The sequence below is a fragment of the Podarcis pityusensis genome (assembly GCF_964106645.2).
Source record: "Podarcis pityusensis genome assembly, chromosome: 14".
NCBI classification, from domain to species: Eukaryota; Metazoa; Chordata; class Lepidosauria; order Squamata; family Lacertidae; genus Podarcis; species Podarcis pityusensis.
The window spans coordinates 801724-826958 of NC_138039.1; the positions used below are offsets into that span (position 1 = coordinate 801724).

General features: G+C 55.2%; 1 protein-coding gene and 1 long non-coding RNA gene across 7 annotated transcripts; both read left to right on the forward strand.

Moving 5' to 3' along the window:
- The first annotated feature begins 1479 nt into the window (after positions 1 to 1479).
- Positions 1480 to 25003, forward strand: RHBDF1 (rhomboid 5 homolog 1). Of its 6 annotated transcripts, none has more exons than XM_080981356.1 (19): positions 1480 to 1914; positions 10673 to 10799; positions 11951 to 12081; positions 12728 to 12829; positions 13630 to 13843; positions 14475 to 14681; positions 17026 to 17148; positions 17249 to 17430; positions 18778 to 19032; positions 19320 to 19431; positions 19684 to 19758; positions 20940 to 21101; positions 21265 to 21365; positions 21527 to 21590; positions 23037 to 23131; positions 23320 to 23395; positions 23492 to 23592; positions 23710 to 23866; positions 24316 to 25003. In XM_080981356.1, exons 2-19 carry the CDS (start codon positions 10686 to 10688, stop codon positions 24733 to 24735), a joined length of 2691 nt encoding a protein of 896 aa, XP_080837482.1. In that variant the 5' UTR covers positions 1480 to 1914; positions 10673 to 10685; the 3' UTR covers positions 24736 to 25003. The 6 variants fall into 6 exon arrangements, 4 of the variants coding, with proteins under 4 accessions (XP_080837482.1, XP_080837479.1, XP_080837480.1 ...); XR_013979502.1 differs by lacking the exon at positions 1480 to 1914 and adding an exon at positions 2214 to 2327 and having other exon boundaries at positions 23037 to 23126; positions 23319 to 23395; positions 24316 to 24456; XR_013979503.1 differs by lacking the exon at positions 1480 to 1914 and adding an exon at positions 2214 to 2327 and having other exon boundaries at positions 23037 to 23126; positions 23319 to 23395; positions 23713 to 23866; positions 24316 to 24456.
- On the forward strand, positions 17445 to 18502 carry LOC308463203. The gene is made up of 2 exons (XR_013979509.1): positions 17445 to 17789; positions 17862 to 18502. It is a non-coding gene; the product is annotated as an uncharacterized lncRNA (long non-coding RNA).
- Positions 25004 to 25235: the final 232 nt, after the last annotated feature.

Genomic DNA, 25235 nt, shown 5'->3' on the forward strand with positions numbered 1-25235 from the left:
CCAACATGCATCACTTTAGAGTTGCCTACATGAGCTGCAATACCTCAAGGACTGCCTCTTTCCATATGGACCTACCCGGACCCTGAGATCATCTGTTTGCCCTCCCTGTTTGCCACCACCTCGAGAAGTCCAGAGGGTGGCAACACAAGAACGGGGCCTTCTCTGCAGTGGCTCCCCATCTGTGGAATGCTCTCTTCAGGGAAGTTTGCCTGGCGCCTTCATTATACACCTTTAGGCGCCAGGCAAAAACGTTCCTTTTTAACCAGGCAGGTCTTTGGTTGATCTGATTTACATCCTATGCCCTTAAAAAAATATATTTGTGGGTGGGGGCTATTGGGTTGTTGTTTTAATTTTTATTAGGTATTTTGTGGTTTTATATATTGATTTTATTCTGTGAACTGCCCTGAGACCCCCAGGTATAGGGCGGTATATAGATTCTAATAATAATAATAATAATAATAATAATAATAATAATTTTGCTGCCCATTCACCCAGTTTGAAGAGGACCTTTTGGAGCTCTTTGCAATCTCTTTTTGTTTTAACAACCCTGAACGATTTAGCATTGTCAGCAAACTTGGCCCCCTCCCTGCTCATGTCTAACTCTGGGTCATTTGTGAACAAGTTAAAAGCAGAGGCTTTAATACTGATCCCTGGGAGACTCCTCTTCCGATTTTCCTCCACTGGGAGGACAGTCCACTTCTTCCTCCTTTCTGTTTCCTGTTTCTTAACCGGATCTCTCCTCTTACTCCGTGACTGCAAAGCTTAGTCAGGAATCTTTGGTGACATACATTGCAGAAAGCTTTTTAAAAGTGCCCCATGCCAGCCAGATCACATGGACATGCTTGTTGAAGCTCTCAAGGAACTCTGATGGGGGGCAACCAGTGGGTCTGAATTGGCCTCCAAGGCAGTTCCTCCCAAGCCATGCTCACCAGCCCCACGGTTTCATCACAGTGCGATCCCATGATGCCACGGCTGTCAGGTGGGCATCCCAGCTACCTGTGAGCTTGCCCACAGCTCTGGTGGAGATGGGGCTCTTGGCCTGCTGGGCCCCACACGTCCGTCCCCCCCATCAGTGAGGCAGGATTATTTTGTCAATAAGGCCTAGAATGTTGTCTCTGGCCACCTGTTGCCTCCGTTCCTCAGACTCCATTCCTGCAGAACTTATTTTGGGCCCAGGGGTCCGTCTTCCATCTTCTGCTGCAAATGCAGATGTGAAGAATTAATCCGGTTTTTCCACAATCTCCTTCTTGTTTTGCACACCTTTGACCCCTTTGCCATCCAAGGGCCCAACTGCCCCTGGACACTCTCCTGATACTCATGCAGTTAAGATTTTTTGTTTTTCGTGGGTCTTTGTTTTCGGCATCCTTCTCTCCCCCCCCCCCCATTTTTTGCACCCCTCAATGTGCTTGCATTTCTTTCCCCAAAGTGTACATGCCCTTTTTTCATTTTCCACACTTGCATTGTTTGAAGGAAGGCTTCTTGGCCTCTCCCGGCGTCTTTGACTCCGCTGGTTAACCACGCTGGCATCCTCGGGGCCCTCCCGGTTCCTCTCTGGACGCGTCTCTGCATTTTATCTGCGCTTCTCACGGGGTGGTTTTGGGCGCCTCCCAAGCATTGCGAAGAGACTGGATCCCCTCGACTCTGCCTCTCGGATCCCTTTCTGAACCCAAACCCTCGTGGGGGTTCAGCTTCCTCTTCTGAAGTCCGACGTGACTGCGCTGGGGGCTCTTCCCCATCTTCACGTGTATGGAAGGCTCCCTGTTCCCACGGCTTCAGCGACAGTCCGGGCTTCCCGTTCCGATCCAACCCTGCCCGTTCGACGGCCAACCGTCCCGGGGCCCCGTCGGTTAGGGCCGATCATGATCAGGTTACCTCCGGGGGGCGACTGGAGCGCAGCGGCTCCCGGGCGGCCAGGTGAGCGCACGGGCAGCCTCCCCGGGTCCCTCGAGGCGCAGGCGCCGCTTCCGCGGCGGGGATCCCCGTCCCGCCCCGGCGCCGGTGCAGCCCGTCGGGGGGCCGCCGCCCCGGCGCGTCCTGGCGGCTCCGGCTCCCCGTCCCTGCCGGCCTGCGTGCCTTCCAAGGCGCGGAGGCTCCCCGGTCGGCGGAGGCGGCCTCCTGGCTCGGCGCGGCCGTCCCGGCGAGGGCTCCGTCCTCCGCCTCCGCGGCGCTGGCCGGCCAGGGCGCATTCCTGAGGCCTGAGTCACGCCCGGCCCGCCTCCGTCGCCCGGCGGGCGGGCCGCCCTTCGCGCTCCAGGCCGGGCCGCGCCGACGCCGGCCCCCTCGCTGCATGGCCGCCCGGCCAGCGCCACTCGCTCCCCGGAGCCACGGTGAGCGGGCGCCGCGGGGATCGGGAGGGCGGGGGCTCGCCGCGGGATCGCCCTGCGCGGGTGGGCGGGGGGCAGGCGGCTCCGGCTTGGCCCGGGGGTCCCTCGGCCCGGAGCCCCCGAAGGAGGCGGCGTCGAGAGGGAGGCCTCCCGGGGGCTCCCGAGGCGGCGGGAAGCGGGCCAAGCCGGCTGGCGCGCCCCCCGAGGCCGAGGCCCCCCCTGGACGCCGAGCCGGCTGCCCGCGGGCCAGAGCCCCTCTTGGGCCCGATCCCAAGCGGGCCAGTGTCTCCTTTAGCAAGGGGGGGGGCAAGGCAGCGGGTCAGGAACACCCCCCTCCGTCTAGCCAGGGGGACCTTGGATATCCCGTTTGTTTGGGCACGTCCTGAACCCCCGAGCTGAAAGCGGGGGGCCGGGCGGGGTCTTCCCTCCCCAGCCTGCAGCTTCTGCATCCGCCGGGAGAGTTGGGAGACTTTTCCTGTAATGCGCCCCCTCCCCCGCTCCATGGCTGGTCCGCATCCTGAGCGTTTCTGCGCGGAGTTTCTCTCCTTCGCCCGCGTGTTGTGTTTGCAGCTGTGCAGCGCCGGCGTGACTCTCGCCTGTTCCCTGCGGAGTGAGTCCATCTGGGTTTGGCTGGGCTTTTCGCTCCCCAGTTTTGGGGTGGGTGGGGTGGGGGCTCTTGCTGAACCCTTTTCGCCCCTGCTGCGGCTTCCAAGCCCGGTCCCACCTCCTTGCGCGCTCGCTCCTAACATTTCCCACTTGGGTGTCTGCGGGAATGTGATTTCCCCCAGTGAAGGTCTGCGCTTTGGCAGGTTGGCCTTAAAAATATGATTTTGTCCTCAGCAGGATTTGCAGCCCTTCCTGCTTGTGGGGGGGGGGGGGTCCCCTTCAGATTCCGCTGTCCTCCAGGGCCTCATCCATGCCACCCGTCTTCCTGGACTGGAGGATCACTTGGGGAATTCCTCCTCCCAGCCTGACCCGGAGCCCTTCCTCAGCCTTTCGGAGGTGTGGTTTTTCCAGACTGTCATGGGACCTGGCATCAAATGCCACATGCAAATCATGAGCTGCCCTATCTGAAACCTCAGAAGAGGCTCTTTCCTCCTCTGAACTCCGGGGCAGGGGCAGCTGGGTGGGCATTCCTGGGCAGCTTGGTCCTTGGAGTCAGGAGCGTTCCTCCCTCCACGCTTTCCTGCTTCCTTCTCCTCTGGGCCTTTGGCAAATGCAGGCCGTCTTCCCATAGGCGCTAGGGGTGCAGGGCACCCAGGCACCGGGCTCTCAGGGGCGCCAGGCCGAAAGTCCGGGACTGGAGAGTTGAGTCCAGGGAAGAGCTCGCCCGTTGATCAGAGCGCTGTGGCGGACTCTTCTGCTGCGGGTGGCTCTGCGGGGGCGACCAAGCCAGCAAAAAGCTGAGGCGGCCGGCCGACTCTGCCCTCCTGCATGCCTGGGACTGGGCAACCGGGGGGGGGGGTGCCACCGGGCACATCTTTGCACCCCGGTGCCGCACATGCTTAAGACAGCCCTAGGCGAAGGAAGAGTCCCCTGGTGCCTCTCCTCCCATGTTCCGGGTCTCGAGGTGCGGAAGGGACTCCCTTGCCAGGGACTCTGAGTGGCCTGGATTGGCACCGTGTGGCAAAGCCTGCTCTGGAGCAGCCTGGCTGCCAGTTTGCGGCAGGATGCGTCCTCAGCAGGGCGAAAGCAAGGCAAGCAAGTCAGGCCTCTTCTGCGCCGCTCTGACCAAGTGCAGGATTTGGGCCAGGGCAGCCCAGCAGGTGGGGCAGAATTCTGCAAGGGACGACCAGTGTAAAGAGAATAGAAAGAGGCTTTTTTGCAGGATGGGAAGAAGGAATTCTAAAGATGTGGCAGTTATTTTTAAAATATAATCTTTTTTATTAATTTTCAAAAATATAAACCTACAGCATAAAAGAGTACAAAATCCAAATATTGAGATTACTCTGACTCTCTTGACTCCCCCCCCCCCATCCCTTCCATGGGTCCTTTTAATTCTATTTTCAACTGTATATCAGTACTTCTTCCAATTTTTCATCTTCATCTTTCATCAAGTTATCTCTACGTTCTGCTACTTTACAAGTGTATTTAAAATCCTGCTAATGTTCTGACCTGTTTGCAATGATTTTGTATATACATTGTAACCATTTCCCATTATTTTTTAAATTCATTGTCTTCTTGATTCCTGAGCTTCCCAGTTAATTTTGCTATTTTGGCATAGTGCATCAACTTGATTTGCCATTCAAGATGTGGCAGTTCTCTCCCTGTCCCTGTTCAGACACAGTCTGCATCTGCATGCCAGCGGAAGGGGCCATTGCGCTCATGCCCCTCCTTCCCATGGGGCACCCGGTTGGGCACCGTGGGAAGCAGGATACTGGGGGAGGTGCCCCCCCCCTCCCAGACAGAAATCAGGCTTCCCTTCTGCCTTGCTCTTCCTTCCAGACCCAACTTTTGCCTCCTTTCCTATGTGCTGCAAAAGAAAACTGGCCGCGGCGGTTCAGAATCTGGAATTGCGTGGCAGTTTCAGGTTCTGTCGACGCACCTTTTGACGGTTTCTGCCCCCAGTGGAGCCTGGCCCCCAAGTGGATCTCTTCCAGGCCCTTGGGTGCTCGAGAGGCGGGAGAGAGTCTGGGCGCTTGGGAGTGAGGAAGGGGCCGGGATGCGTTTGCTCACATCCGCCACTTCCCCCCTTCTGGAATGGCTTCCGTGGGGCTGCCAGCTTTGGTGCTGTGATGACTGGGCCTGGCCTGGGGATGGGTGGCCCAGGTGGGCTGCATGCGCGGGCAGAGCTGGGTGGGGGGTCCTCTTCGCTTCGCCCTTTGTGGCTGCGGCAGAACCAGTGGGGGATGCCTCCCTCCCGAGTCGGATGGCGTGGCCAGCAGGAAGCCTGCTCCTTCCTTCCTTCCTGTTGTGTCCTTGTATTTGTAGTCTGGCAGGAAAGCGTCCAGATTCTCCAGCAGGGATGCAAAATGTCCCAGGCCAGCAATCGGAGGCTGAAACACGGCGGGTATTTTTCTTGGGTGGGTTGCGCTTGAGGTTGCTGCGTTGGGTGAGTCCTACCCTATCTCCTGGCGTGGTGGGTGAGCTGTGGCCTGGTGGCCCTGGTGGCCTGGTACCCCCCCCTGCTGCGACCTGGGCTGCGTGGCCGGGTGGGGAGGACGACCTTCCACTGTCCCCCCAACTGCGACCTCAGCTGACTCTGCCGCAGTTCCCTTTCTGCATCGGTGCTGGCATGGGGGGGGGGACTCTGTGGGCCTGGGGCCTGCTGGGGTCACCTGCTTCCCAAGGGGTCTTACAGCACCTTCTGAGGGGAGGCAGTGGGATGGGGGCAAGGATGAGGCCTGGCTTGACCCCCCCCCCACTGGCACCTGCTGGAAATGTTGCTTTGTGTGTGTATTCTTGGTGGTGGAGGAAGGTTTGGGGACTGGGGGGCGTGGTGGTCTCAGCTGTGCTTTGCCTTCCCTCTGCATCTGCACCAGAGGCCCTGCTGGGCTTGGGGGGGGGCAGGCTGGTTGTGCCATCTCCCTGCGTGGGAGGCGGGGGCAGCTGCCTCCCTCTTCCCTGCTCTTGAGAATGGCGCCTTTGTGAGCAGAGAGATGCCCACTGGAAAATCTGCGTCGCCCTTTGTGTCAGGGCTTTGTGGTCATGGCGGAGCTGCCGCCTAGGGAGGAGGGGAGGGGGGCAGGCGGTGAAGGGTGCTTGGCTGCCCCTTGCAGGCTCAGGTGTGCACAGGTGAGTCCCTGGCCACCTGCATCTCTGTGTGTTGATCAACTGGAGGGGGGGGAGACAGGTAGAATGTGCAGCCTCTCAGGCCAGGAAGGGGGAAAGATTTGGGGTCTGGTGAATGTCTGGTGCGGTTCTTGTGACGCTCTGGCCATCCTGGGGTGTCCCCAGAGAAGAGCTCAGAAAGGCCTGTGGGAAAGATCTGAGCCCTAAACTGGCTTTTCTGGTTCCTGGAGGGAGGCGAGAGCTGAGCTGCCGGTTCTTAGGAATGTCCTCCCCCCCCTCTCTCTGGCTCTTCCCGCCCAGGGCTTGTGGGCATCTGCTCTGAGAGGAAGACGGAGGTGACTTCCCTTAAAGGTCATGGAATGATAGAGGTGGAAGGGACCCAAAGGCCATCCAGTCCAGCCCCCGGCAATTCAGGACTCGCAGCTAAAGCCAAACTACAAGAAAGAAGATTCCACCTAAACATTAGGAAGAACTTCCTGACAGTAAGAGCTGTTCGACAGTGGAATTTGCTGCCAAGGAGTGTGGTGGAGTCTCCTTCTTTGGAGGTCTTTAAGCAGAGGCTTGACAACCATATGTCAGGAGTGCTCTGATGGTGTTTCCTGCTTGGCAGGGGCTTGGACTCGATGGCCCTTGTGGTCTCTTCCATGATTCTATGATTCTAGGATTCTATGATTCTATGAAAGCATCCCTGGCAGATGCCCCCCCCCCGACCTCTCCCTAAAAGCCCCTCCCCCTGTCTGACTTCTCTCACCACCAGAAAGGCCTTCCTAATGTTTTCTGGGAAATCTCCTTTCTTGTTTCCTTATATTTTATTGAGAGTATTACAGTGAGTTAAATTGGCGGTGGAGGGGGGGGGAATAAATAGAAGCAGAGGAAAACAGCAATAACAAAATAGCAGTGGAATATAATTAAGGCTACAGAGCTATATATGCAAATGGATCTACTTATTCTTTCCCTTGAAGATACATTGATTCGTTTGTTACTGTGGCTTCGATCAATACTTTCCAAAGATCTTTACATTTGTCCACGCATGATCTTCGTCTGAAAGCGATCCGCTCATGGGTTGCAGGAGTTGTCCTAGGAGGTTACCTATATTTTTGTCCTTCCAACTGTTATGGAAATTACGGGGGGGGGGGGACATATTTAAAGTTATTAAATGTTACAAAGATTATGCCTGAATATATCCTTTCAACTTGACAGCTCAGGGAAGTTACCTAGCTTTAAAAATAATATAAAATCCTGTAAGACAACATATCAGCCTTAATCCTTTTGCAGATGTTAAGGGGGGGGGTCAGAGCCTGCAGCCACCATCCGTTTCCGGTGGGGAGGGGGCAGAGGAAAGACAGGAAGCTTTTCCCTGCAGAGTTAGGCCCCTTGGCTGCCATTCCTGTGTTGCAGGGGTTGGGCTGCCTGGCCCTCAGGACCCCTTGAACTCCTGGGCGTTTTGCTGGTGGGGGGCTGCGTGGGGGCCTGGGCGATGTCAGAAGAGGAAGCTTGCAGGCCCCGTTGCCTGCTGGGGGCAGCGGGAAGAGGCGGAGGGCAGGATGTGCAGCCCCTGCCTGGCTTTCCTGTGGGACCAAGGAAGCGGCTTGGAGGGGGAGCTTGGCCGCTGGCCTTGTTGCGGAGGCGGCAGTGTGGGAACGCCAGTCCCAAGGGCAGCCTCCCTCTGGGGTCTGGGTGCTGCTGCCTGTCTCCTGCCATGGACTTGGCGGGGGGAGGCCTGCGCTATTGGGCTGCCAGAGGCTAATGGGGGGCTGCCTCTCCCAGCCAAAGCTGACCCACAAAATTGCAACCCAGTGTGTGTGCTTGTGTGGGGAACCTTGCAAGTCGAAAGGTAGGGGCTCAGCACCAGCCTGTGCAGGATAAGCCCCGAAGGGGCTCCTGGGCTCCTTCTGTTGTATGAAAATTGGAGGTTGTCCTTTACAGCTCAGCTCCCCAAGGGGCTCAAAGCCTCCCAAGTCCATTATCAGTCGGAGACGAATGAGTGGAAGCTGGAAGAAAGGGGGAATCTTTATTTTTCTGTTGAAACAGAGCCCTCCTTCCCACTGCCATTTGCGAGGAGGCCAGCACCCCAAACAAAGGTGTTGTAGCAGCTTTGAAAGACTTTTCCGACTCAACATCAGGAAGAGCTTTCTGACAATAAGAGCTGTTCAGACAGTGGAACGGTCTCCCTTGGGAGACTGTGGTCTCTCCTTCCTGGGAGAGGCTGGGGGGTCATCTGTCAGGGATGCTTGAGCTGAGATTCCTGCATTGCAGGGGGTTGGACTAGATGACCGTAGGGTCCCTTCCGTCTCTATGATTCTATGATTAGCCGCAGGCCACCTGAAAGCATAATACAAGCATCTCAGGAAGAGGCACCTACAACAGAAATCTGAGAGTGTGGCTTCTCTCCTGTCTGTCAAGGGACCTGAAGATGCTGATTGCCTTACCTGTCCAGTTCCTTAGGACTGGTAGATACAGTCATATAGTCATACCTCGGGTTACAGATGCTTCAGGTTAAGCATTTTCAGGTTACGGACGCACCGAAACCCGGAAGTACCGGAATGGGTTACTTCCAGGTTTCGGCACTTGTGCATGGGCAGAAGCACTAAATCGTGACCTGTGCATGCGCAGACGCAGCAATGCGGGTTGCGAACATGCCTCCTGCATGGATCACGTACACAACCCAAGCATCCACTGTACCTTGGTTCTCGAATAGAATGCGTTCCAGGAGCCCATTTGACTCCCAGAACCATTCAAAAACCAGAGTGCGGCTTCTGATTGGCTTCAGGAGCCCCCTGCAGCCAATCGGAAGCTGCACCGGATGTTTGCCCTCCGAAAATCATTTGAAAGCCAGAACACTCACTTCCGGGTTTCGATTGAAGCCGATTTGTTTGGGAGCCAAGGTGCTCGGCTTCGCAGGTACAACTGAACCTGAGTCCTTGACTCTGTTTCCCAGACTTACCTACACCTATTCATGCTCTTCTGACAGGCCTGCTTTGCTTTTGACAAATACTTGCCAGGCTAGTTTTGCAGAGGGGTCGCCTGTTCCTGCCAGGAAGTTCATCTATTCACAGGGTTTGGAGGATTTGCAAGTGAAAAGAACTATTGGGAAAGGTTTTCCCAGATGAGCCAGGATGGCTTTGGGACGGTTGCGTGGCCTCAAATGAAGTGTATTATCCTCGGGGAATATTTCCTAATTTCTGAAGGGTGATGGATCGGTTTTTCTGTGTGAATGCTATCTGTGTGCACCTCAAAAAAATTTTTTTTACACTTATTTCTGCCTGGAAGGGCTTGGATGGTGGGCACTGCCAAAGGTGCTGCCAGGATGTGGCCAGTGTGTGCGGGGGTCTTCCTTGCCTTGCTGGGCTCCAGGGCTGTTTTTAGAAGATGTGGCACTGGGGTGCAAATATCCGCCCGGCGCCCCCAAATTACCACAGATAGTGTTGGGGTGGCCGTAGCTGCGCACTGCCAGCCATCCGGGGAAGCGCAACTCTCCCCCATGCTGCTGCGGGACAGCGATCCCCACAGAGGCTTGGGAGTGAAGTTGTGCCCCTCCCAAACCTCCTCGGGAGTAGAGCGATCCCTGCAGAGGCTTTGGAGGGAAGCTTTGCGTCTACCAGTCTTATGGTTGGTGGGGCGCAGCTGGCGGGCATGCAGGGAAAGGGGAGGCCGCTGGCAAAGCCGCGCAGCTCCCCCCACTTGCTGGGGTGCCCCTGAGAGGCTGGCACCCTGGCGCGATGCACCACTAAGCCCTATGGGAAAGACGGCTCTGCTGGGCTCCTCTGTGGAAGGGCAGCCTCGTAAGGTGGGGTTGCTCCAGATTACAGGCCGGCCTTCACCATCCTGCTTCCCTCCAGGCGCAGCCAGCAGGACCAATGGCTAGGGCTGAGGTGGACCCAGCAAACGCTTGAGGACGCCTCTCCACCTGGGGGGAGAGGCTGTCAGAGATCCATGCCTGTTGCCCTCGCTGCCTCTTTAGCGTCGGACGGCCCCTTAGCTGCAATTCCTGAATTGCAGGGGGTTGGAATGGATGATCCTAGGAGGCAAGGACAATAGAGACTTTATATTTTTTAAATTCATTTTTATTAAATTTTCCACTTTAAAAATCCAATCAAAAGGACAATAGAGACTTTAAAAAAGACTGGGAACCGCTTATGTTGCATTTACCGAAACATTGTAAAGAAGTGGACTCACTAGCAGAGTTTGAGTAAACACTTACAATCTACAAAACAAACACAGAAATGAAGATAACTGGAAAGAAACAAGTGTAAGATACAATTTGAAGAGATTTATGGTACAACAATGACAAGTGTAACAATATTTAATTTAAAGATTACAATATTCAGGTAGAACAAATAAGCAGGAGAGGCAAATACTTACCAGAAGAGGAAGTCGAGGGAAGTCATGGGGGGAGATTGGGAATTATTATTTTTTCTTTTTATGTGATAATGGTGATGAATATAAAACTGTCAAATTTAATAAAAACTTTTTTTAATAAGACCCTAGGGCTCCCTTCCAAGGCTGCAATGCTGGGATTCTAGATCATGTGGGGGGGGGCCCTTGGCCGGCCCTCTGGCTGCTGCCAGCCAGGCCTTTGGAGACCCCCTGCTGACCCCTCCTCTGCCCTCCCCCAGGCTTGACAGGACGATGTCGGAGGTGCGCAGGGCCAGCACCAGCAGTCTTCAGCGCAAGAAGCCCCCAGGGCTGATGCTGGACATTCCCGCCCCAACGGTGTTGGCTGAGGAACCAGTCATGGCACAGGTAGTCATTTTTATCATCTGTTACAATTTTTATATTTTTATTTATATTTTTCAGAGATATACATTTCACCGATTTTACAATCACTTTGACATTTTAAAACTTGACTTCCTTCCCCCTCTCTCTGCGATTCCTTAAATTTATTTTCAATATCTTCTGCACAGCTAAATTAACTTAACACACTCATTTACAGTATCTTATTTGAATATATACTCTCATGTAACTGCAGGTTATTACAGTAATCCTGCCAGTGTTGTTATCTGCTTACAATTTATCTGTAAATATTCAATAAACCGTTTCCATTCTTTTATAAAAAGTTTGTTATCTTGATTTCTTATTATTCCGGTAAGTTTTGCCAATTCTGCACATTCCGTAAGTTTTTGTATCCATTCTTCCTTTGCTGGGACTTCTGCTTCTTTACCTTTTGGGCCGAGAAACATTCTTGCTGCTGTAGTCGCACACATGAATAAGTTTCTATACAATTTATGTAGTTTTGTCCCTATAATTCTCAAGAGAAAAGCTTCTGGGCTTTTTTTAGAAAACATGATTTTAAACATCCTTTTCATTTCGCTGTATATCATTTCCAAGTCAGCCTTAACCTTACCACAAGACCACCACATATGATAAAAAAAACCTATTTTATTGCATTTTGACCTGTATTTTAAATTGGGTCCTCCCCCATTATGTTTTTTACTATGATTTTATTGGTGTTAGCCGCCCTGAGCCCGGCTCTGGCTGGGGAGGGTGGGGTATAAATAAAATTTATTATTATTATTATTATTATTATTATTATTATTATTATTAGTTACATTTACATACTATTATTTCCTCCTGGGAACTCAGGGTGTGGCCCCTGCCCCCCCCATTTTATCCTCACAGGAACCCTGAGAGGTAGGTTAGGCTGAGAGACAGTCTCACCCTGTGAGCTTTGTGGCCAAGTGGGGGACCCCTGAGCCCAGTCTCTCTGCTCTAACCACTAGACCACGCTCCCCAGTGAGGCGGGGAAGGAGAGGGCCATAGGATTGGGCGCCCCACCAGTGAGGGGTTGGGGGATTCCCATGCCTGAGACCTCCGGCAGCCAGCAGTCTTACAGCCAGTGCCTCGTGTCCCCCGCCCCCAGTTTTGCTCCAACCCCTTTTGTTTTCCCTCGGCAGCCCCCCAAGCACCGGGCCTTCCTCCGCAGCGTCAGCATGCCCACCGAACACACCCGCTTCCCCTCCCCCTTCGGCGACCTGCGGCGCCCTGTCCTCCAGCGACACACCTCCATCACCCAGACCATCCGGAGGTAAGATCGCAGAATCAGAGCCTGATGGGGGGAGGGGGAGGGACCCTGAGGGTCATCCAGACCAACCCCCTGCAATGCAGGAACCTAAACAGGAGAGAGGGAAGAAGTCTCTTCCACTGTCGGCAGAAATTTCTTCCTGATGTTGAGTCGGAATCTCCTTTCTTGTGACTTGAAGCCATGGGTTCGAATCCTGTCCCTCCGGAGCAGGATAAAACAATCCCGCTCCATCTTCCGTGCGACGGCCCTTCAGAGACCCAAAGATGCTCTCAGGCCTCCTCTCCTCCAGGCTAAACTCTTCTGGGTTACATCCTCCTCACCAGCTCCTTTCTCCTCCACATCTGGGTCTTTTGCCTTTGCCAACTTGGTGCCCTGCAGATGTTTGGGATGCCAGCTCCCATCACCCCCCTGGGCCAGCGCAGCTGTGGGGCACTGGGCTAATGGGGTCAGAGCTCTCCCCCAAACCCCAGGAGGGCAGCAGGTTGGCAAAGGCTCTTGGAAGGAGTCAGGGTCCTTCTCTCCTGCCCTCCCCTCCAGCCTTGGAATGGTCTTGGGTAGGAAGCCCCTGCCAGGGTCCCTGGGCACCACCAGGTTGCCTCCTTTGCCCCCCACCGCCAGCGCCCCCTCAGCTGTCTCTCCTTTGCAACAGGCAGGTCCGCTTTGAGATGACTCAGACTTTGCCCGTTCAGGGGCGCCAGGTGGGCAGGAGGCCCCCCAGGAGACACCAGTCTCTGCCCAAAACAGTCTTCAGGTACCTGCAGTGCTGGTGTGACCCCCCCCCCCCGCCGCCCCAGTGCATGTGTGTGACGTGCATGTGGGTCCCCAGGAGCAAAGCCTGCTCCTCCTGCCCCATCCCTCTCCCCATCTCGCAGCCAACAGGTGGCCAATTGCTATCCCCCCCCACATGCACGCACCTGCCCACCCCAAACCTGGCATGGCCCCAGTGCTTGCCTGCAGGAGAACAGCCTGCCACCCACTTGCCTTGGCGCAACTGGGCCAGCCTGGTTTCCAACCGGGTCTTGGATTGTCCGGCTTGGACCGAGTGTGAGCCCACAAAGAGGCTTGGCTCTCCGTCCTGCAGAGTAGTCTCTGGCCCTGTGGTGGGACCCTCGTGGCTCTCCCTTTCTCTCTGTGCCCCCCGACCCTGCAAGGATGGGCACCGGGAGAGGGAAGGCTGCCCGGGCGCAGCTCCCACAGCGCCGCATTGAGCTCAGAAGTGCAGCGCTGGGGCAGCTGCCTGCAGCCAAAATTCTGTCCCTGCCTGCCTGTTGTGAATAACCTCTACTAATGTGGGGTCCCCCCCCCAGGCCACCCTGTGACAGACGCACTAATAGCAGCAGCAAAATGGCTAACCTCGTCGGCCAGCTTGCCAGCGGTTCCCCCCAGGTTGCGACTCCGCTGCTGGTCCGGCCTGAGGGAGCGCGAGGGTTCGGTCCGATCTTGCTGCAGTTGTGGGGGGACTGGCGAAAGCGCCGCAGGGGCCCGGGAGGGGCCCGTCTGTTTGGGCCCCCTGAGTTTGGCTGCTTCCTCCTCTGCTGCTTCCCCTCTCAGGGGCACGGCCGACTGGTTTGGCGTCAGCAAGGAGAGCGACGCCACGCAGAAGTGGCAGCGGAAGAGCCTTCGCCACTGCAGCCTGCGCTACGGGAAGCTGAAGCCCCAGGTCATTCGAGAGATGGACCTCCCCAGCCAGGACAATGTCTCCCTGGCCAGCGCCGAGACGCCGCCTCCGCTCTATGTGCCACCCTGCCAGCTGGGCATGCAGAGGGTGAGCCGGTCCGGGGCCCTGTTGTGGGACGAGGGGGCTGCTGGGCGTGGGGCAGGAGATGCCCTGCACCCACGGGACCCCTGGGCACTGGGAAAAGGGTGTATTGGGCCGGGGGCAGACCCTTCCCACCATCCCAGGGCACCCCTGGTCTTGCGCCGGGGGGGGGGGCAAACGAGTGGGGGGGCTTGCACAACCCACTTTCAGGAAACTGGGAGGCCACACCTGCACACACCTGGCCCATTGTCCCAGGCCAGGTGAGCAAGAGGTCTCCTTTCTACTGACATCATTTCACCCCTGATGTTGCCATAAATAATGCTGTGACCTCATTTCTCTGGGGGCCACTAGCAATGCTAGTGTATTTTAATTAATTGATGTCTGTTTTATGCATATTGTGTTGTTTTTATGATGTTAGCCGCCCTGAGCCCGGCCTCAGCTGGGGAGGGCTGGATACGAATAAAATATTATTATTATTATTATTATTATTATTATTATTATTATTACTACCTGGGATGGACCCCCTCCTTTGGGTGCCCTCTGGCATAGCAGCCGCCCACGGTCTCCGTGGCTGCAGGGCGGCCTGCGGCGAGGGCCCTCCCTGGCTAACGGGCCCCTCCCTCCTTGGCGCCGCCAGATCATCGACCCCCTGGCGCGGGGACGGGCCTTCCGGATGGCCGAGGACAGCGAGGGCTGTAGCGTGCCCCACACGCCGGCCACACCAGGGGCCATGTCGCTCTGCTCCTTCACCAGCTCCCGGTCAGGCTTCAACCGGTGGCCGCGGCGGAGGAAAAGGGAGTCGGTGGCCAAGATGAGCTTCCGAGCCGCAGCAGCTCTGGTGAAGGTGAGGCGGGGGGGTTGGCAGGAGGGGCATTCAGTGGGCGAGGAAATCCTGCTTGCCTTGGTTGGTTGGGGTCCTGGTGGAACATCCAGTGGGGGCATCAAGCGCCAGGCAGAGGGAGGGAGGAAGAGGGCCATTTGAAGTACTGTGAGCAGTCATTTCTTTAAAAATAATAGTATTTTTAAAAATCATTTTTAATTTTACAAATATAATTTTTTAACAGTCCAAATACACATCCCTATCTATCTATCTATCTATCTATCTATCTATCTATCTGAATCTTCAAACTCCCCCCCCCATCCCCTTCATGGGTCCTATTGTTAACATTTAAAACTGCATATTATTCTGTAATCTATATTTTATATCAATCCATATTATCCATAGCATTTGTTACATTACAAGTGAGATTAAAATCCTGCTAATGTTTTCATCTGTTTGCAGTGGTCTCCTAAATAAATTATATGTTTTCCCATTCTTTTTAAAAGTTTTAGTCCTCTTGGTTCCTGAGCTCAGGAACCTGGAAAAAATATTTTTTGTTAACTTTCAAAAAAAGATCATAAGAGATTTTGCAGAATACAGCGTTGTCAGACAGAGTCTGGTGACAATATGCCTAGTCGCTAGTTGCAGGCATGGCCAAACTCGGCCCTCCAGCTGTTTTGGGACTACAATTCCCATCATCCCTGACCACTGGTCCTGTTAGCTAGGGATGATGGGAGTTGTAGTCCCAGAACATCTGGAGGGCCGAGTTTGGCCATGCCTGCAACCCCACCAGAGGTCGAACTAGGATCCCATTTCTGAACATCCCTTCCAGCACTTTGTTGATGTCGATGAATTTATGTACAAGAGTCTTCTAGGAGTCCTGGACCACTTAGGAATCAACTTTATTGACCGTTCTTTATATTTAGCAGATATATTATGAAAAGGAATTTCTGCCCCACATTGCTATCCAAGTGTCTTCAGTTCTGTCAGGTTCTAAATCTGTTCCAGGATATCCTTGAACCTGTTTGGAGTCCGGGTTCATGTTTGAGTGAAATTTTTATAGATATTAGAAATCATGCCTTTTGAATAGCGTGGAGAAATAAGAAATAAGAATTACATTTTCAAAATTGGAAAGCTCACAGCTGGCAGAGGTTTGAACAATTCCGTTGTGTAGGAAAGCACTAACTTGTCACCATGTCAACCGAGGGAAGTGGACGTTTCCCAATTTCTCTTTCGATTCCATTTCTCTGATCGATTTCCCCTTTATATAGAAATCTCCTGCTTTGTGAATTGACCTAATCCTCTTTTAAAGCCATCCAAGGTGGTGGCCATCCCTGTGGCAGGGAGTTCCACAGTTTACTTCTGCGCTGCGTGAAAGAGGGCTTTATTTTATCTGTCCCAAATCTTCCAATGCTCAGCTGTGTTGAATGCCCACGAGTATGGATGCTGAGATGGAGAAAAGCTTTCCGCTGTCCACTTTCTCCATGCCAGGCATAATTTTATAAACTTCTGCCACGTCTGCTCTTTCTCCCCTTTTCTCTAAACTAAAAAGTACCAAACGCTGCCAGCTTTCCTCCTGGGGGACCCTCTCCACCCCCTTGATCATTCCGTTCACCCTTTTCCAACTCTGCAATGTCCTTTCTGTGGGATGTAATCCACTGGGAGCAGTCAAGTACAACATTCCTTGTTTTCCTAGAGTGGACATGCAAGGGGATGTTGGTCCAGCCAATCGAAACTTCCTGTTTCCTCCCGGGCTGGAGCATCCTTCCTTGCATGTGACTAGAGGTGGGCGTGACCTTACCTGTCCAGGTAACAAAAGGACGAGTCACGCAGCACCCTTTCTTTCTTCGTTCGACCAGCTTTTTAGCTAGGAATGCTCTGCTAGCTCTCAGCTAGCAGAAGCACTGGGATTATTCCATTATTCCCCCATATGGGGTAGATCCACATATTTGTAACTAAGTCTGCCTTCAGGAATCCAACTGTGAACTGATGTGAGTAAACTTCTTTTATTGACTTAAAATAAGATTGTTGTGTCTTCATTCTTTTAAGAGGGATTCAAGGGAACTTACCAGGAGTGTACAGTTCAATCTTAGACAGACTCAATTGTATAATAGTGAGAGGCTCACACGAGCCTGCAACCAGCTATCTGCTGTGCATGTAAAAAGGGGGAATGTAAACTCTGCTACATAAAGGAACTTGCTAGCGCAAGTTAGGAAGAATATGAATAAACAATATATCCTCTCCTGCCACCCTGAACATTCCCACACTTTCTGAGCTGAGGCGACCAGAATTGGGCACGGTATATATTCGTAATGCTGTTTCAGCCTGGATTTGCACAACGGCTTCTGCCATCTCTCCTCCCTGGCAGGGCCGGTCCGTGCGGGACAGCAACTTGCATCAGGCTCAGCAGCGCAGCTTCACCCCGGCCAGCTTCCTGGAGGAAGACACGGGGGATTTCCCAGAGGAGCTGGACACCTCCTTCTTTGCTCGGGTAAGGAAGAGCCAGCACTGGCACTGGGGGTGGCAGAGGAGGCAGAGCCCGGCCGGCATTGGCCTGGCTTCTGCGGCTGAGCGCCTCCTCTCCTCCCCAGGAAGGGGTCCTGCATGAAGAGCTCTCCACGTACCCCGACGATGTCTTTGAGTCGCCCTCGGAAAGCGCCATCAAGGACACCGAAGCGAAGCTGCCGCAGCCGCAGCCGCAGCTGCAGCCGGAACCTGGCCTCACTGGGGGGGCGCTGGACAGAACTGAGCTGGAGAGGAGTCACCTGATGCTGTGAGTCCTCTGGGGGGCTGGGGCTGCTCCCTGGGGGGCCGGAGAGGGAATGGGGATGGGGGTGTTCTGCTTGCTGGCCAGATGCCCCAGCTGCACGCTACCCAATGCTTTGTCTGTTCTCTCCGGCTGGCAAAGCTGCCAAGCCTCTCTGGGCCAGCGGGCGCCACAAGGCGAGGCTCCTGGCGCCTACAGATTTGCCTGCCTTTTGCAAGACCCTGTGTGGGGATGCCCCACAGCGAGCTTCCCTGCCTGCTGCCTCCCCTTGCTTGCACTTGAAGGGGGCTCCCTGGGACGGCCACTGGCTGCTACGGGACAGCTGCAGGGGACAAGCTCAGCCTCTTCCCCTCTCAAGGCAGCGGGTCGGCTTGCAAATCGGCCCCGGCAGAGGCATTTGTGCAGCTGGGCCAGGACACGGTCTGCTGGGCTTCCAGTTGCAAAAAGGGGCTCCTCCGCTCGTTCGATCAGCCACGAAATCCCTTAAGGGTTTAATCTCTAGAATTACGTAAGAGAACAAGAGGAAGACAGGTTTAGAGAAGATTGGAAAACATGTATTGAATATATGGGGGGGAAATGGTGTACACCTGAAAATGCTGGCAGCATTAAGATAAATTCAACAGTGTAAATAAGTTTAGATGGATGTAATACAGTCATACCTCATGTCACGTCTGCTTCATGTTACGTTTTTTCAGGTTATGTCCCGCGGCGACCCGGAAGTACCAGAAAGGGTTACTTCCGGGTTTTGCTGCTCGTGCATGCGCAGAAGCGCAAAATGATGTCACGTGCATGCACAGAAGCGGTGAATCGCAACCCGTGCGTGCTCAGACACATCGCTGCGGGTTGCGCTCTTTTCATGTTGTGAACGGGCCTCTGTAACGGATCCCATTCGCAACCAGAGGTACCACTGTAATGGAATACTGAATGATTTAGTTTTTGTAAAATATGCTGGGGTTTATGATATGTCAAATGAAACACAGAAAGAGAAGAAGGGAAGTCATTGCCATCTTAAGGATGTTAAAATGAGTATTTTAAACTGCTAATCAGAAAATTTAATAAAAACTTTATAAAATCATCATCATCATCTCTAGAATTATGCCCCTTGGATGATTGCAAAGGTCACCCCCAAAGCCAAGGCCATCTTTTCAAAAGAGTGTCGAGAATCACCGGCTGAGCAGGAAGCGAGCTCTGCGGCAGCTTCAGTTGCCCTGCAGGGGCTGGAGGGGTTTGGGCCCTGCAAGCAGAAGACCCCTCCCTGCCCCACGGGCGATGGCTCCTTCCCTGCCCTGCCCAGCTGGGGGGCGCATTCCGTGGCCGTTCCTGAGTGCCCCTCTCTCTCCTCCCATCCTGCAGCCCCCTGGAGCGCGGCTGGCGGAAGCAGAAGGAGGGGGCGCAGGTGGGGCAGCCCAAGGTCCGCCTGCGGCAGGAGGTGGTGAGCCTGGGCCTCCAGCGGCGGGGGCAGCGCATCCGGGTCCCTGTCCGGAAGCTCTTTGCCAAGGAGAAGCGCCCCTACGGGCTGGGCATGGTGGGCCGGCTGACCAACCGGACGTATCGCAGGCGGATCGACAGCTTCGTTAAGCAGCAGATCGAGGACATGGATGACCACCGGTGGGTGACAAAGCGGGTGGGGGCTTGGTTCTGCGGGTGGGGCTGCAGCAGCTGAAGGGGCCAGAGCTCCTAGGGGCTGCCCTGCTCCTCATAGAATTGTAGAGTGGGCAGGGACCCCCAGAGGCCATCTAGTCCAACCCCGAGCAACGCAATGTCCTACCTCCAGGGAGATTCCTTCCCGCAGAGGGAGCTTGTTCTGCCGTTGAGCAGCTCTTACTCTCGGGAAGTTCTTCCTGATCTCGAGTCGGGCCTCCCCCTGCCAAGCCTGATCCCTCTCCCCACTGCAGGCCGTTCTTCACCTACTGGCTCACCTTTGTCCACTCGCTCATCACCATCCTGGCCGTCTCCATCTACGGAATCGCCCCCGTGGGGTTTTCACAGCACGAGACGGTGGATTCGGTGAGTGGCAGAAAACACGGCCATTGCGGAGCCGGTGGCAGCTTCAGCCAACCCCCCATTGCCTCTGTGGCCCCTTCCCCTTCCTTGACCACAGACCCAGGAATATCTCCTCCCCCCCTGCAAAGAGGCACCTGCCTCCCAGGCTTCTGCTCCTTTGCCTGGTGGGGTGAAGGGGGTGGGTTGTGCATCTTCAGGGCCCCTTTGCCCCCCCCAACTCTCCCTTGCAAGGAGCCATGGCTTCCTTTTCGGCAGGTCTTGAGAAACCGCGGGGTCTACGAGAACGTGAAGTATGTGCAGCAGGAGAACTTCTGGATCGGCCCCAGTTCGGTGAGTGGCCCAGGCTGGTGTGGCTCTGTGGCAGGAACAAGGGGTTGGCTGCCGTGGCTCTGAGGCCGGTGGCCTTCTCAGTGGGGGCTCCCTGGCTTGTGGGGTGCTCTCCCCAGGGGGGCTCACTGGGTGCCTTCCTTGCACACCATCAGGTGCCAGGCAAAAACGTTCCACCTCTTTCCCCCCTTTTACTCTTATAGAATTTCATGGAATTGTAGAGTTGGACGGGACCCCCCCAGGGTCCTCTAGTCCACCCCTCTGCAAGGCAGGGACCTATCGCTCAGCCTGGGGCTCAAACCCACGACCTGAGATTGTAAGAGCCTTGCTTTCTTCCGACCGACCTCTCTGTGTGTTTTATGCTGTCAGCTGCCCTGGGGTCTCTCTCTCTCTCTCTTTTTAAAAAATATTTTTTATTAGGAATTTCAACAAAACATTTTATCAGTAATAATAATAATAATAATAATAATAATAATAATAATAATAGTTTATTATTTATACCCCGCCCATCTGGCAGGGCTTCCCCAGCCACTCTGGGCGGCTTCCAAAAAAATATTAAAATCCTGTGATAGATCAAACATTAAAAGCTTCCCTAAACAGGGCTGCCTTCAGGTGTCTTCTAAAAGACTGGTAGTTGTTGTTCTCTTTGACATCCGGTGGGAGGGCGTTCCACAGGGAAGGCGCCACTACCGAGAAGGCTCTCTGCCTGGTTCCCTGTAACTTGGGATATGTAAAAAACATATAATCCTTAATTCCCTCTATTTTTCCTCCTCCCCCCACCCCATAGCGTAACACCCCCCCCCCAGACTTCCCTCAGCTCCTCTCTCTGGTTTATGAACAAATATTATTCTCTGCATGTTACAAAACTGTATAGATCCTTAATTTATCTAACTAGCTATTATCAATAAAAAGTTTGTGGGTGTTTATTCAAAACCTGCCAAGGAGTCCAGTTCATTTTGTTGTTTCTTTAGGTACTTGGTAAAAGGTTCCCATTCTTCCTTAAAGTCACGGTTGTCCTTATCTCGTAGTTTATATGCCAATTTCCCCGATTCCGCATAGTCCATCAGTTTCTCTTGCCACAGTTCTTTGGTCGGGAGCTGCCCTGGGGTCTCTTGATGAAGGGCGGCCTGTAAGCTTGATAAGCAACGATCCGTAGTAACGATGCCGCTGCCCCCCCCCCCCAGGAAGCCCTCATCCACCTGGGCGCAAAGTTTGCCCCTTGCATGCGGCAGGACCAGCAGGTGCACAGCTTCATCCGCGCTGCCCGCCAGAAGGAGAAGCACTCCGCCTGCTGCGTGCGCAACGACAAGTCCGGCTGCGTGCAGACGCCTGCGGAGGAGTGCTCGGTGAGACACCGCTGGCCTGGGCACCCACCCTGGGTGGGGGAGCGCCCACTCTCTGACCCACCACCCACAGCCTGGCACCTGCTCCCGGGTGCCAGGGCTCCTCCACTCCCTGCAAAGGGAGACCCTCCTCCTCCTCCTCTCACCCCCTCGCTCTCCCTTGCAGTCCACCCTGGCCGTCTGGGTGAAATGGCCGCGGCACCCCAGCGCCCCCCTGCTGGCAGGAGACAAGCGGCAGTTTGGCTCGGTCTGTCACCAAGACCCCAGGTAGGTCGGTTGATGGGTGCCGGAGGCCTAGTCTGTGGCCCAGTCACTCTCCCGCTGCGCTGATGGCCCGAACCTCCCCAGGAACAGCAGAGAGGAGGTGAGGGAATCGGGGTTCACCCCCTGCTCCCCCCCCCAGCACTGCTGATCTCTTTCCTGCACAGGGTCTGTGAACAGCCAGCCTCCATGGACCCCCACGAGTGGCCGGATGACATCACCAAGTGGCCGGTAAGGCTGCTGACGATTTGGGGGCTACTGTGGGGGGGAGGAGGGAGGGCACTGCACCTGCGACAGAGTGGGGGAGGCCAAAGGAGCAACTGCAGCAGAACAGGCCTCTGGAGCTGACCGTGGGCCTTGATCTCTGCAAGATTGCTGCCCCCCCTTACTTCTGCAGCCCCAGAAGAGAACAATTTCTTTTTTAAAGTTCCTCAGCCAGGGCCCCAGCCAGCACTCCTCAGCTCCACCTACAGCCTTGGGGTTTCCTTGGAGTGCAGAGGCAGCCCATTATAACAACAGTAATAATAATAATAATAATTTATTTGTACCCTGCCCATCTGACTGGGGTTCCCCAGCCACTCTGGGTGGCTTTCAACAGAACATTCAAAATGGAATAAAACATCAAACATTCAAAACTTCCTTAAACAGGGCTACCTTCAGATGTCTTCTAAATGTCAGGTAGTTGTTTATTTCCTTGACATCTGAAGGGAGAGTGTTCCACAGGGCGGGAGCCACCACCGAGATGGCCCTCTGCCTGGCTCCCTGTAACCTCGCTTCTCGCAGGGAGGGAACCGCTAGAAGGCCCTCGGAGCTGGACCTCAGTGTCTGGGCTGGATGATTGGGGTGGAGACGCTCCTTTAGGTATACGCTGTCTCTGAGTCTATCCTGGACATTGGAAAAGTGCGCTGGTCCCCAGCAACTTTGATCCTAAACTCCCAGGAGCCTGAAGGCCCAACCTCTGGGGATCCTAAAGCCCTGGGGTTGGAAACCGCAAACATGACAGCAGCCAAACGAAGGAATTTCATTAGGAAGAAAAGGCAGGGGGAAATCAGGCAGGTGGTCAGAGCAGAATGCAAAGGAAACGCCAGCCCCGGGGCTCCACAGCGGAATGAAACCTAGCCAGGTTTGCTCACAAGGAATCTGGAAGGCTGCTCAGCTTCATTCAAGATCCCGTCTTGGATCCCTGGTGCTGGAAAGGGGATCCCCTAGTGATGGGAGAGGAACAATCTGCAGGAAGCAGGCTCTTGTTGTCTCCCTTTAAAAACTTTTTCATGGGGACCTCCTGGCCCTTTCTGCCCTGTTCCTCAGTTGGGCATTTCAAGCGCTCATTCCAAGGACTGGCAGGAAATATCTGTGGGTTGCCTTAGGCAGGTTAAAGCAACCAAATTTTAAAAATAGTAATAATACGATGACTGGGGAATGGTGGACAGGTCTGGCTTTTCTTGGCTCTTGCTGGAAGCTCCTTAGGCGAGGGACAGAATTTCTTGCCCCTCCAACTGCCCAGCAGCTGCATTTTTTCTGTGGACTCTGGCAGAGAAGTGTGTGTGTGTGTTTGGGGTGTGTGTTCCTTTCCCTTCGCCTCTGGGACCTGCAGAGATGGGGGTGGCAGGAGGCCCCTCCAGCCGGGACATGCTCCGAGGAGGGAGGCCCCCACCCACTGCCCCCCTCTCCTTCCAGATCTGCACCAAGAACAGCGCTGGCAACTACACGAACCACCCGCACATGGACTGCGTCATCACCGGCCGCCCCTGCTGCATTGGCACCAAGGGAAGGTAGGGGGAGGCCTGGGGGAGGCGGGGCAGCGCTAGGTGGCAGGCTGCCCATTGGCCACTCCGGGGAGGAGGGTGGGGGAGATTGACAGCCACCCCCCAAGGGATCAGCTTGGACCGTGTGTGTTCCCCATCCCTGCCCTTCTGCTGCCCCCCTTAACTTCCCAGCTCTCTGCCCTCTTTCTTCCCAGGTGTGAGATCACATCTCGAGAATACTGCACCTTCATGCACGGCTACTTCCACGAAGAGGCCACCCTCTGCTCCCAGGTAAAGCCCTCTCCCCGACTGCCAAATCTTGTGTGTTCCTTTCAGAGCAGGTTGAGGCCCTGGCAGTGCTAAGCCCAGGTGTGCTCTCTCCCCCAGGTGCACTGCATGGATGATGTCTGTGGGCTCCTGCCCTTCCTCAACCCAGAGGTCCCAGACCAGGTGTACCGCCTGTGGCTGTCGCTGTTCCTCCACGCAGGGTAAGGCTGGCACTGGGCCCCCACCAGGACACACCAGCAAGGTGTGGGGGGAGGGGAGGGAGGGTTGTTTTCTCTCCCCCCCCCCCGGTCCAACTGGCCTCCCTCTCCCCTGCCCAGCAGGATCCTGCACTGCTTGGTGTCAGTGTGCTTCCAGATGACCATCCTGCGAGACCTGGAGAAGCTGGCTGGCTGGCACCGCATCTCCATCATCTACCTGCTGAGCGGCATCACGGGCAACCTGGCCAGTGCCATCTTCCTGCCCTACAGAGCCGAGGTGGGTCTGGGGCTGCCAGGGGCAACGCAGCCCTTTCCTTTGGGCCCAGGGCTAGGGCACCTCCCGGGCAGGGACATGGCCCCAGGCAAGGCCTCTCGAGGAACAGCTTGGGGGAGCCTTCCTGCCAGAGCAGAGCAACCGCTGCTGCTCGCCTGTGTAAGCAGAGCTGAGCCTGATGGGCCCATGGCCTGACTCTGGCCAAGGCAGCTCCCTGGTCCACCCACAACCCCAGGCCGCTCCTTCCTCTTCTGGCTCCCTTTGCTGGGCTTTTGCTTCCTGCTCCCGGCTGTGAAGGCCCCCTTTTCTGGCCTGGAGGTGGGGCCCCCTCCTTGCAGGGAAGCAGCTTCTCAACTGCCTCCCCTCCACGCCCCCCCCCAAGGGGGGGGAAGGTGTTTCGCCAAAGGCAGGCCTAACGGGGACTCTGCCTGCCTGCCTCCCTCCCCTCTCAGGTGGGCCCTGCGGGCTCCCAGTTTGGCATCCTGGCCTGCCTCTTTGTGGAGCTCTTCCAGAGCTGGCAGATCCTGGCGCGTCCCTGGAGGGCCTTCTTCAAGCTGCTGGCCGTGGTCCTCTTCCTCTTCGCCTTCGGCCTCCTGCCCTGGATCGACAACTTCGCCCACGTGGGCGGCTTCGTCAGCGGCCTCTTCCTCTCCTTCGCCTTCCTGCCCTACATCAGCTTCGGCAAGTTTGACCTGTACCGCAAGCGCTGCCAGATCATCGTCTTCCAGCTGGTCTTTGCGGGGCTGCTGTCCGGCCTGGTGGTCCTCTTCTATTTCTACCCCATCCGCTGCGAGTGGTGCGAGTTCCTCACCTGCATCCCTTTCACGGACAAGTTCTGTGAGAAGTACGACCTGGACGCGCAGCTCCACTGAGCGGGGGGGACCCCTCCCCAACTCCCCAGCGCACTTAATTTAAACTCTTGCTTCTTCTTGCACCCGAGCTGCCTTAGCCCAGAGGAACGGAGACTCGTTTGCTGCAACCGGAACCTCTTGCCGTGCCTTGTTTTACGGAACTCTTTTCCCCCGCTGCCCTGTTTTTATGACGCTCCCTTTCAAAATGGCCTTTTTAACGGGATTTGTTACTTGTTGCCCAGGTGGTGATTAAAACACATAGGTAGCGTTTTAGCTACATTTCCAAAAAGGCCTTGGGCATTTCGTTTGCGCTCGAGGGTGAAAGGTGGGGCCGCGGGGGAGTGCGTCCTTTGTGCAGTGCCAGAAACCCAGATTCTAACACCAGAAAGGCAAGAAGCTACCCCTGGATAGGGAAGGCAAGACCTCAAAATGAAGGAGCCCCCTGATGCTGAGAGAGCCCCTAGATGCCCTCTGCTGGGATGAATCATCCCATGTTGGGAGGGAGGATGGGGGTTCAAGTT

Bases quoted from the DNA above. Each gene is read 5' to 3' on its own strand.
- RHBDF1 (XM_080981356.1), top strand. From the start codon at position 10,686: ATGTCGGAGGTGCGCAGGGCCAGCACCAGCAGTCTTCAGCGCAAGAAG. The intron at 10,800-11,950 runs GTAGTCATTTTT...TTCCCTCGGCAG, and splicing joins AGGAACCAGTCATGGCACAG to CCCCCCAAGCACCGGGCCTT. The intron at 12,830-13,629 runs GTACCTGCAGTG...TTCCCCTCTCAG, and splicing joins CTGCCCAAAACAGTCTTCAG to GGGCACGGCCGACTGGTTTG.